Source organism: Rhodnius prolixus, unplaced genomic scaffold, assembly GCF_049639745.1.
Source record: "Rhodnius prolixus isolate KJV_2025 unplaced genomic scaffold, Rpr scaffold_5, whole genome shotgun sequence".
NCBI classification, from domain to species: Eukaryota; Metazoa; Arthropoda; class Insecta; order Hemiptera; family Reduviidae; genus Rhodnius; species Rhodnius prolixus.
The window spans coordinates 4,165,719-4,177,894 of NW_027411624.1; the positions used below are offsets into that span (position 1 = coordinate 4,165,719).

The 12,176-nt window shown below is 36.1% G+C and overlaps 1 protein-coding gene across 2 annotated transcripts in view; it reads left to right on the top strand.

The window, feature by feature from the left end:
* The window catches only part of LOC141458844 (cell adhesion molecule 2-like), a 601,780-nt gene that overhangs the window by 428,200 nt on the left and 161,404 nt on the right, over window positions 1-12,176 (top strand). For both annotated transcript variants that reach the window (XM_074137381.1, XM_074137380.1), the window contains exon 3: window positions 2,614-2,819. In XM_074137381.1, coding sequence (XP_073993482.1) covers window positions 2,614-2,819 — 206 coding nt within the window. The remainder of the gene's footprint in view (window positions 1-2,613; window positions 2,820-12,176) is intronic.

Sequence of the window (12,176 nt, forward strand, 5' to 3'; positions counted from 1 at the left end):
GTCGATCGCTGTAGTAAATACTAAATGCTGAGGATGGCGCCACGGTAGCCGAGCGGTTATAGGCAAGACCCGCCAAGCTAAGATGTATTGTTGGTTTAGTGGGTTCAATTCCCTGGTCTAGAGGCCTTGTGTTTTATTTAATGGTTAATATGAGAAATTTATAGTAAAGTATGTTAGGCGTTTATAGGCTAGACCCGCAAAGCTAAGATGTATTGTTGGTTTAGTGGGTTCGATTCCTGGTCTTAGACCTTGGATTTTATTTAATGGTTAATAAAAGAAATTTACAGTGAAGTATGTATGTTAGTCGCCTCCGTCCACGACCCAAATTGGTAGTTGGACGTAAAGCCGGCCTGAAAAAATTGACAGTTACTTTATTTTACTTAATTAATAAATGTAAGGAGTTCAGAATACAAATAATAGGATAGAGAACGCAAACGATAACTTGGAAGATTAATACTGAGTCATGTGGAGATAAGTTTAGATTTAAGAATGAAAAGTTCTCGTTATTTTAAAAGACGAATTTTTTAAAAAAATTCTGTTGGTTGTTCTGATTTTGCTGAAGTCTCAAGATAACAGACGGTGAAGAGCGACAGGAACAGACCAGATCGCATGGGACCTTATCAATGCATGCCCTAAAAGGGCTAACTTTTCTGCCCCAACTTCAGTGAACCACTAGAAAATCTTAGGGGGAGTTTATTTCAAGGCGGGCGCCCTATGACCAAGGCCATAGATGGACTCTTCTGTCCTAACGCTTCTTGGCGAACCCTACATCTTCTCCAACCCTAACAATCAATCTTCCCACTGGTTGTTACCCTTAAATTTCCCACTGTATTCTTACCGTTCCTGTCAAAAATGGTCTCTTCTACACGGTGAAATTATTCCGTTAATGATCTGGTTCCTCTGCAGCCTAACCCAACAAACAATGTTCTCCTTCTACGTCGCTCCAGACTCTCACTGATGCGTGCACTTTACAAAACATCAAGAGACATTATCTTACAAAGTTTCTGTACAACATCATCCGTAATAATTTTCGAATAGTCTTCGGAGCAAGTGCAACCTACTCAGAAGTGTCGACTAGCAGCATCTTACGACCAGTATCTCCATCTTAAAACTTAACAGAAGCAACTGGAACTTCAGATGTACTTGAGATTCCACAATTCATGCACTGCTAAAAGGGACTTAGCCTCAATTCAGATAGGCAATAGGCCCCCAGCTATACTTATACAAACAAGTACAATCTGCGCCGTTCGATACTATCTTCCAGAAACTGAATGTGATTCATGTCTGCAGTTTTCCGAGCAAGAAAACTGGGCTATCTTTTCCCTACTTTACCCAATTTTCTCTTCAACCATTTATTTTACAATTTTATCTTAAACTGTAGTAAAGATTTTTCTTCGTTTCTTGTTTTCCAGTAGTGTTTGCTTCTCTCTTTGCACCCTTCATTCTCTGGCCATATTTCTTTTCCTGGACGGAGGAATTCTTTGCCTACTTCTTCTTCTTCTTCCTGCTTAATTACTTTTTATCTCAGTACTCCTGGCGGCGTGAAATCTAGGGCAGAAGAGATTTTTCTTTCCTTTTTTAACTTCCGATGTACATGTCTCTGTAAGTCAGACAAGCTGTGAACTGACTGCAACATTTGCCCTCCGTCTTATTTTATCTTCAACCGTCTCTCATACCAGCCCTTGGTTTTCTTCTCTTCTATCTCTTCTTTCTCTAATTGTGTTTTATCTTTTTTTTTTTCTTCAAGAAACTCTGTCTTTTATCCAGCTTTTTCCCGAGTCTGAACTGTTACCTGTTTCAATTCGTTTACATTCTACCATTTCACCAGAGCACTTTACTCTGCTCTCCTACAAAAAAAACTATGTACATATCAAGTACGAGCAACTTATGAAAAAAAAGTCACAATAAGTTCAAATTCTATTCAAAAATTTTAAAAACTTTGGATAATCAATACATATGTGCAGATCTTTGGATAGATACATTACGATATTAAACAGGTAAATAATATATACATATTACGACTTCGTAATCCATCAGTGTTACTGCATAGAATGTATCCGTCTGTTAAGTATGAAATATATATAAAAGTAAGTAAAGTAAAGTAATTGCCTATTTTTTTCAGGCGGGACTTAACGTCCAGCTACCAATTAGCTGTCGTGGACAGAGGTGACTAGCAAACATACTTTACTGTAAATTTCTTTTATTAACAATAAAATCCAAGGCCTAAGACCGGGGGAATCGAACCCAGCACCACAAAATACATCTTAGCTTTGCGGGTCTAGCCTGTAACCGCTCGGCTACTGTGGCGCCTGTATGAAATATAATATACTCGTATATTGTTCACATCAACTTTCTCCACAAATCTTATTTGAATTGTGAGCATGTTTCAGATGTCAGAGTTTGTGTTGTTCATGTTTGTAGACGGGGACACCCGCAGGGACTCTACGGGAAATTCTATAAAACACTTTTTGGGATAGATTGGCTAAACCTCTTTAATTCCATTCTAACGTAATATTTCATGCATTAAATATTAATATAGACATTGCAAGAGGCAAACTTTGAGGTTATTTATAATATATTTTTACAAAACTATGATGTTATTTCTTTTTACAGGTGTCCGTGGTTTAAAATCCGTATGGTTGAAGGCACCGGTAGCAGTGACTCCTGGCCAGAGTGCTACATTGCAGTGCAATTACGATCTAGAAGGTGAGGAATTGTACACAGTCAAGTGGTACAAAGGTCGTGAGGAATTCTTTAGATACGTGCCTAAAGAGCATCCTCATACCAGGATTTTTCCTCTGCCTGGGGTCAACGTTGATGTAAGTAACTTTTCTTTTTTCAACTTTTTCCTTCTGCTTAACAGAAATTTGAAATTGGGGAAACCCAACTGTAGCGGGTATATCTCCCGACTGTTTTCAGAATCGATTCGTTGCATTCAGGACAGATGAAATTCTTAAGATACTTGAAAGAAGTCGAAATTACGATAAGGAATGGTGGAAGAACCCTACTTTTAAAAAAAATCTTCTCTCGAATAAACGACTCAGAACGAGGTTGAAGTTAGGTAAGAAGAGAGCAGTGCCCTGAGGATCTCACGCCCACGACTCCGGGAATAAGAGAACAACATACAAACAGAAAAGCACACATATATTCGCTTTAGCGGAAGTTGCTGGAATTATTGTCGACGAAAACTTCATTTTTATTAATTTAACTTTATGTGTTTGCTTCCAGTTTCCCTGAAGGCGAATCTTATTAAGTGTGGGAGAAATGGAAAGTGGGTTACGCTAAAATTGAATGGCATGCTTACTGCCATTGTTCTGAGAGGTGCTCTGATGAGTTTCCCTGAAAGAGAGGAGAAAGAGAATTCAGGATAGAATACTCCAAAACTCAATTTTACTTCATCTAACCCACCAACATTCTTGGTTGACCCAAAGAACAACTCATAATGACCAAACTAACCGAGGACCACCTACCCAACTTAGTACTGATCAACTTGGTTTTTTTGTGCCCACCATACCCAACACACAATGGCAAAAAAAACAACACCCCATCCTGGTAGAACATATCCAAGGGCATAACATGAACCACCCGCTAAGGACAAAGAAATAAACCCTACCAACCCCTTCTTCTAATAACACCTGCAACAGAGAGGACATATTCCAAACTAATCCCTGATGATGATGATGGTGAGGACCAAAATTTAGGGACTTGACCAAAACACCGTCACCTTAATATACAATTCACCCCCACACCGCTCGGCCCCTCTTGTTGTGTTTATCAATTAAATTCCATGTAGAAACTTTGGGTACTAAAGGGGAGCTGAGGAGGGGAGGAACACTCACAGCTGTGGAGGGGAGGAACACTCACAGCTGATGTAATTAACTTGGGGAGTTTCATTCTACAGCCCTATCAGATAATTGCTGATGGGCTGAAACCCTTCTCTACCTGTTCTACTCTGCTGCTCCCTGTATTCCTTACAAAACCCTAAAGCTCTATTTACATTACGTGTTCAAATTTACTTTACTATTTATCTCATTTATTTACACTTATTTTTTTTTTTTTACTTTATTTTGTTTAGATTTTCTTCCTTAATTTTTTGTTGTACTTTAATCAACTAACTTAATTGCTAAGTGGTTTTTAAGGCCTTCCCGTTCTTGTACTTATTTCAGCCGCTTCCGAAGTCCCTATATCCTGGTCTTTCGCATTTCCTATCTAAACACTTTAATTTTAAGCGACTCTTAATCATACTCCCTTTCTTTTTGTTTAGAAATATCTTTAACATGTTAGTTAAACTGCTGTTATCCCTCATACATTAAGGCGGCTTTGAAAGGAATGGTCTTTGTCCATTTTCCTTGTTTTTCTTTCTGGAGGGAGGGAATAACAATGCATTGCAATCTTCAAAATCTATTATGTCCCCATTTACCGGTGCCTGGCAGATATTCCTACAACACTCATCTAAAATAATAAACTCAGGTTCCGAAAGGATTACTAGGGAGTAAGGAGGTGTAACTCCAGAGTTACCCACGAGCGATAGCATCCTGGATGACCGGCCGGCGTCTTTTATCGACGTCCAGGTCTATTAGATCCGCCGAGTTCTGTACAAAATAACAGGGCCACTTCTAGAAGGTTGCAGTATAAAACTAGATGCTGCGCTCGGACGGTCTTAAAGGAATAGCAGGTGAAGCCCTGCTCTATTCCCACTGGGTTGAGTGTGGTCATGCCACCCCCTCATCCCTTGACCACTAGTTTGATGTAACCACCCCCTGGAGTTACTCGGAAGTCAATTATTTTCAAAAAATGTTCAAAAGTCCTGTTGAACTTCCTGGCCAACTATTTATCTATTTATTTATTTTATGCAATCACATACAGTCAAAGAGTTGAGCTCATTAATACAAAAGTAAACTAATACTTTCAAAAACCGAATAAGTAAAGAAAGAAACTTTCATTAAGTAAATAGTAATAAGAAATATAAATGAAACTGAATAAACTATAAGATTAGTACACAAAATTAAGATAAAGTTGGGCTCTTCTTCTCAGACAATCTTTTAAATAAATAAATACATAATTCATAATAAATTTATCATTTTGATCCTAACAGAGAGGATGATACAAGAAGAACATCTTTCTAAATATTTCTGTCCAATTGAGAAATACGCTGGACCAATAAACAATATCTGTGGCAAATCTTCCTTCACTTTCAAATCACAAAACTGACAAAAGTTTTTGGATTGATTGTATACTTATTGTTATTGTTGTTTAATGAAATACTGTATTGAGCTGAAGTTGTAAACTGTGCAAATACTCTAGTTACTGCTAACGGTACTTTATGTAGAAGGTATTTTTGAGGTTGCAAACTGTAGTGATTCAGACCATAATAGTAGAGACTAAAATTGGAGTTATTAAGAGATTCAATATCTGCATTCTTTAAATAAAGATCTTATTTGGACAGTACTATAGGGATTATTTTCTTAAAATCAACGGGATCTTCTATAGACAAGACATGTGCTTGATCTACACTCTGCAAGAAAATAGAAAGCTGAGAGAACCAATTATATTTGGGTAAATTATGAACTTTGGCGTAGTTACTTCCTGGACAACTATTTATTAGTGTTTTTTTTTTCTAAGATGGTTCGTTCTGGGAGGCCTGAAAAAACTGTCAAATCCTATGAAGTTTCAGAAGTTAGATTTGAGGGAACAGCTGATGTGAGAGCAAAAGTAGAAAATTTAAGATTATTTCTATCTAAGTACATCATTCCAAAATGAATGATGTCATTCCAATGGTACGCTGAAGATGATATTTTATATCCGCTTCCTAAAGTGATGGCGTCATCAGCAAGATATTGTTACAGTACTCACTTTTTGGCGGGTGCCGCAGTTTTCTACTCCTTGAAAGTAAAAGCATTAAAAGGAGAACTTTTCCCCCACTTCCTGGAGCGATACGCTCATGAGAAAAAAAAAACAGAAACTTGGGTGGTGATGATGATGAGGAGTCACTTCCTCTTTCTCATACTTACACCCACGTATACACTCTATGGAGTACTCAGGCGACATATAAACTATGACTGGGTTTCATCTAGGTCAGTAAACTACCTCCATGTTTTTTTTTTTTTCAAGAAAACCCATTTTTCCCATGCTCCCCCTTCATAGCCCGCAACATTCCTCTCCTGTGCTCGCATCTACAGTTCAGAAGAGAATTTTGGCTCATCTAAATATCTCCACCAACCCCTGTTATTCTTCAAAACTTTGATGGTTTAGTAGTACTAGAGGTTGTTGTTCTATTGCCTAAAACCAGTTTATATTTCCTACTAACATAGTCTTTCCATTTTCCAGAGAAGCTTTCCCAGAAGCTGTGGCTTGAAGGCAATATAGTCTTGTACACTTTCCTCGCCTTCACCCATTATCCTTTCCACACGCTAGTGGAGTGTTTCTCCATCTTTATTGTAGTACAGTACAGCCAAAGTGGTTCAACTTAAAATGTTACAGGCTCTCGGGAAGTTGTTGGGATTCATTGTCAGTTAAGTGGGCTGTTTTGGGTGACAATTCTATTGTTGTTTCAATAGTTTCGGAAGTTTGTGGGCAGAGGTTTATTTTCCGATGGTCTGCGGGGGGGATGAGAAAGGAGTAAGATGTGGTATTTCCTCTTGAGACAGACTTAAGTACAGAAAGAAGTACTTAAAGTATTGCAAATACAAGAAAGATGGCCATGAGTTTTGAATTTAAGTTTTTGAAATTTCTAGTTTATCACCGAAATAAACCATTTTGAAGTCTCCTTAGTCCAACAATCTGATTTCTATAATCTGTCTGTCCATCCGGTTGTATCTGTACCATAAACGCAACAATATGGCACATTGGGAGAAGGGATTAGCTATGCAGTTAGCGTATTGGATTCCCCCGCGGAGGTCCCGGGTTTGAATCCGGCTGTTGACCCTTTAGATTTTCTCTTCCTTGGAGCTGCTTACAGCTTACTGTCCGGTGATGGACAGTGTTGACGTAACGAAAGAACACTGTACGGAGGCCGGCAGTGCACTGAAAAAAGCTACGGGCGCCAATAACCTGAGATGTTGACGCGCCTTAAATCATTTTTTTTTATAAAAATGGCACATTCTTTTTTCATTAGACTCACAACAAGTTGGTGATCCGGTAAGGACGTGATTGAATAGCTACTGGATTCGAAACCAGAAAGAAAAAGTCGTATAGTACACTCTAGTGTTATTTAAAAACAAAAAATTCAACGCCCTTTAAAAATGGTGAATACATTCTCCGGTTTTGATTGGTGGTAGGCTTTGAGGTTATGATACAGTAAACGCCTCTTTTTTTTCAGGCGGGGCTTAACGACCAACTACCAATTAGATGTCGTGAGCGTGGACCAGGAAGCTCATATTTTACTATAAATAATTTTTTCTAACAAATAAAAAGTAGTTATAAGATTGGGTGGCCCAATATGTTACTAAATTTAAAATCAATAATGTAATTTTGTCACAATCAAACCCAAAGATCATTGTTTAATGTGTAAATAAGAACGAGCCGGAAACATTAATTGTTTATCAGCTGCCAGTCTATGAAAGTTTTAGAATCCAACTCCATATAAACAAATATAATAATCCTAAAGAACTTTGTAAATTAATTAATAATTTTGAAGAGAAAAATATGTAAGCAATTTTTAATTATTTAAAAAAAGTTTTAAAATTAAGATCTTACACTTTACAAAGTTTATAAACTGAACATGAACTTGGAACTCCTTAGTAACAGATACATTGTATCTCTATACAAATAAAGTTTGCATTGAATTGAAAAATAAAAAGTAGTCTTAAGCGGCGATCTCCCACTTACAAAGTCACGCTCTTGACCACTAAACCAAAACCCTCCTCCCCCGGCTATAATATAAGTTAGAGAAAATTTGAGAATCGCAAACTAAGAGCAAAGAGAATTTGTAATCAGGACCGTTTCACTAAGAACCCAGGTCTCTTTGATTTAGGGTCTTTGGCAAGAGAAATTAGCGCCTTGGGTTGGTGTTTGTGTGCTTTAATTTATACAGTAGCGGTTTATATTGAGAGGCTTATATAGCTTTGACAGTACTTTGTGCCCTAGCTAGAGCTAGGGTATCAAGAGAAGTCTCTTTGCATCGAGCCTTCGGGTTGCAATGAGATGTTGAAGTGAATGGGCTAAAATAAGGGGAAAGCGGTGAGAAATTGATAAAGGAAGGTAATGCAGAGTAGGTTAGTGTCATCCCCTCCCAATACTACTTCCCTCCTCCCACTATTGTCGTATGAAATGCAAGACCTACCTCTTAACCTCACACCCTTGTTACTTTCTCTAACAGCTGCTATTAAAGAGAAAAAAAAACATTTGTAATAATGTCAAATTTCTCTCAGTATCCATTCGAATTGAGAATTCATTATTGAGCTCGCCCAAATCAAAAGTGAAGTAAAGTTTCTGGCAGATTTGGTTTCCAAAACGCAGACTTCTACCAGAAATATCTCTTTGTTCATGTATAAACATGCAATAAAAGTTTAGGTATTTGCCTCATTACTATTTCACTGTAATAAATATTGTCTTTTTCGTTCGCTTTCTCTTAATAAAGCATACTTTTAAGAGAATTCGTTTTAGAGAAGTTCAAAGTTGGGATAAACTATCCCTGTAAGTGGTCATTTCATTGAAATTCCCAATTTAACAATCTAAAATTAGTAAAAGGAAGAAAGACTTCGTTTTCTTGGCAAATATAACCCTCTACTTGGAGCCTAACAAAGAAAATGGAAGATAGGCTATTTGGCCTTAGAAATGGAATTCTGGAGAAGAAGCTGTGGGGTCTCCAAGATATGGCACGTGCCTAATTCGGAAATCCGAAGACGTGTTGGAATACAAAAAAAAAAAACATTTTGTATTCCATTGAAACACTGAAATTAAAATGGTACGGCCACGTGATGCGTATGAGTGGTGAGAGATGGCCTAGGAGGATGATTGATTTCATTCCTAGTGAGAGGAGAAGGGAAGGAAGGCCTAGGAAAACTTGGATGGAGGGAATTACCGAGGGAATGGCCTCTAGAGGCCTTCGGGAAGGGCAGTGGGAGGACAGGAAATCTTGGATATTTGGGATTGGGGATAAGACTATCGCTAAATATTTTGTACGAAGCTTGCAACCTAGGGACTAAGTTATCTTCAGGGCTTACGCTTTTTTAGCACCTAAACAGTCAGAACTGAAGGCGCACCAACCTTTTAATGTTAAAAATGTAGAAAATGCCATACTTGTCCGTAGGCACAAGCCCTGAAGATAGTCTCTAGGTCCGTAAGCTTAGTAAAACAAAAGAAATTGACTGAAATTGGGAATAGATTTTCTTCCTTTTACATCAGAGATTCAGTCACCAAAAAAACGATGAACAACATTCCATTGTATAAAGGTTTGAATGGAAATACCTAGTTTGACAAAAAGAATTGTGGTATGGAAAAGTTGCTTGAATTTTCACAAGAGATTTATTTGCAGCATCATTTCTTCTTGCACACTCAGAGTTATAACATTTCAAAAAAAAATAAAGTTCGAAAAAAAAACCCTATACATTTTATTTCTTTTTAAGCTGACGCACTCCTTAATCCAGCTCTTCTTTGAACACAGTTTCCAGGTAACCTTAATACAGAAGAAACGTGTATTATGCTTTCATGTTTTATAGATAGATTACGGGATACTTTAGATACATCGTGCTACCTTCCCACAGTTGCTATTTCATCTCAAGTTTTCTTTCTTCCAGCTCATATTGCTCACTTGAAGTATATTCCCAAGTATGTGTAATAACGTATCCAATATAAAATCCAACGTTTCGAAGATCAAGCGAGATCATGATCAAGAAGTTTTCCCAGTTTTCTTTTGTGAAATAAAAAAGATGAGAGAGAGCGTAGGAAAAGCAATATGAGAAATTGTGTTGTAGAATGAAGTAGTAAGGGAGTACTTATGCTAGGAATACTTGATATTTTCGTGTTAACTGCTTTGAACAAGTTCGCCAACTTCCGCAAGGAAATAGCAAAGCTGTTTCCATGAACTTCCTGTTTTGAATCAATCCTCAGACTAAAAACCTTTAGAATAATGGATTGCTGCCCACTTTAGCTGCCCGCAAATATTCTAAGATATTATTAGCGATTAAAATCAGTAGAATGTTTTGAGGTTGTTCCAATTTTCTTTGGTCTTGCTTTGAAGGGAGAACAACTTCGATGAGTGAAGCTCAAAGTAAGTTGGGCATCTGCAAAGTTTAAGTGATTCACCACAGCCGATTTGTCCTTTCAAAACATAAATGTGGTAAATACCATGTTATGTATGTGCTAGTTCTGAAGGTGTATGTTGCTTCAGGAAACATTTTCTTTAAGGTAAGTCATCCAATGAGAGAATAGCGACCTGAGGGTGCTATCTGTTTCTGGGCAGGTACAGTCGTTACTGTAATTCCAACCTGGTCCGAGTTAATCTTTTTTTTTTTCTTTTTTTATATTTATTTATTTATTTCTGTATTTATACAAAGTTGCGTGTTACAGAAAGAGTTAACCTTTTACTGTACTATGAGAATTAAGATTTAAAAAAACAAACTTATACAGAACTTAAACGTGACTCCTTAACAAAAACTTACAGTTTAAAATGTTAAGTATAAGGGTTGATTAAACGCCAAAAGGTACACAAATCAGCAAGTACCCAACATTTCATTAATACTTCATTGATATTATTTAAGTAATTTTACCGCATTAATTTTCATTAATATTTTTTAAGAATTTATTAGATGTCACATACCCTTATGCTGGCCATTTTCATCTACAAAATATTTGTTCAAGTAGCACACCATTTAACTTAGATTGACTGTAATATCTATTTATCTATAATAATCAAACTATTGATTACAGGTAAAAAAGAGAACGTTATAAAAAATAAAAAAATATGAGGCTAAAAAATTCATAAAATTTTTTAAAAATTGCTTACACCAACATTCGTACATCAATGATTTTATTTATTTATTTTTATTTTTAAATAAAAATCGTCGGTTTAAGTTCTTTCTTCGGTTAAAGTAATTGTTATTTTATGTAGTAGTCAAACGTTTGTAATAATAAGTAATAAATAATCTGGCTTTATCGCAAATAATATAGTTTTCTTCAATTACATTCTCAATCTAGGTGTTCTTCCCACAATGTTGTATACATGTAATATAAAATAAATAAGATATGCATATTTTTAGGGCAGCTAATTATTCCAGTATTTTACCATAAGTAAAATTAGGGGAACTAAATTAAATTACAATTGAGAAATGAATAAATAATGTTGAATAATCTACTTGTTATTAACTGTGTGTTATTTGTCATCACGAATATTTCGGTAAGACGAATTCAAGACTGAAATATTGCTTATTTAAACAGTAGCCGACTCTAAATTTGTCTTTTTCTAATTTAACATGCATGTATATGTGACAACTTCAGAATCAGAAGAATAATTTGGAATAGAGTTAAAATAAAGTACCTATTTATACGAAGATATAATATACATTTTATCACAATTATAACTATTATGAATGAACTGGCCAGCATAAGGGTATGTGACATCTAATAAATTCTTAAAAAATATTAATGAAAATTAATGCGGTAAAATTACTTAAATAATATCAATGAAGTATTAATGAAATGTTGGGTACTTGCTGATTTGTGTACCTTTTGGCGTTTAATCAACCCTTATACTTAACATTTTAAACTGTAAGTTTTTGTTAAGGAGATTTTTGTACCTTTTGGATAGATTTTCCTTTTTGTCTATTAGCAAAGTTACGTCTGCTTTACAGATTTTTTTAAAATTTGGAATAAGCTATTCTATCATTATAACCTGATATGGTGTTAAATCGGAACCGTAACTACCACTGGAGAGATCTTTTTAAAGAATGGTTATAGTTGCGGTCCCCAAACCATCCTCAATAACCATTTTTTTTTGAGAAAGCGTTTTGAATAAAATAGGAAGGTATTTTTACGTAAATAGCAAAATTAAACTGCGATTTCAGTACTTCCTTTTAAGAGGAGCAAGAAAAATAAACTGCGATTACAGTACTTCTCCCTAAAAGGCAAAGATTTTGAATCGAACGACAATTCATTAATGTAAATCGGTTCACTCATTGATAATTTTAACGATTGCAGTACTTCCTCTTAGTAGGTGTAAGAGCATGATGGCACTTCAC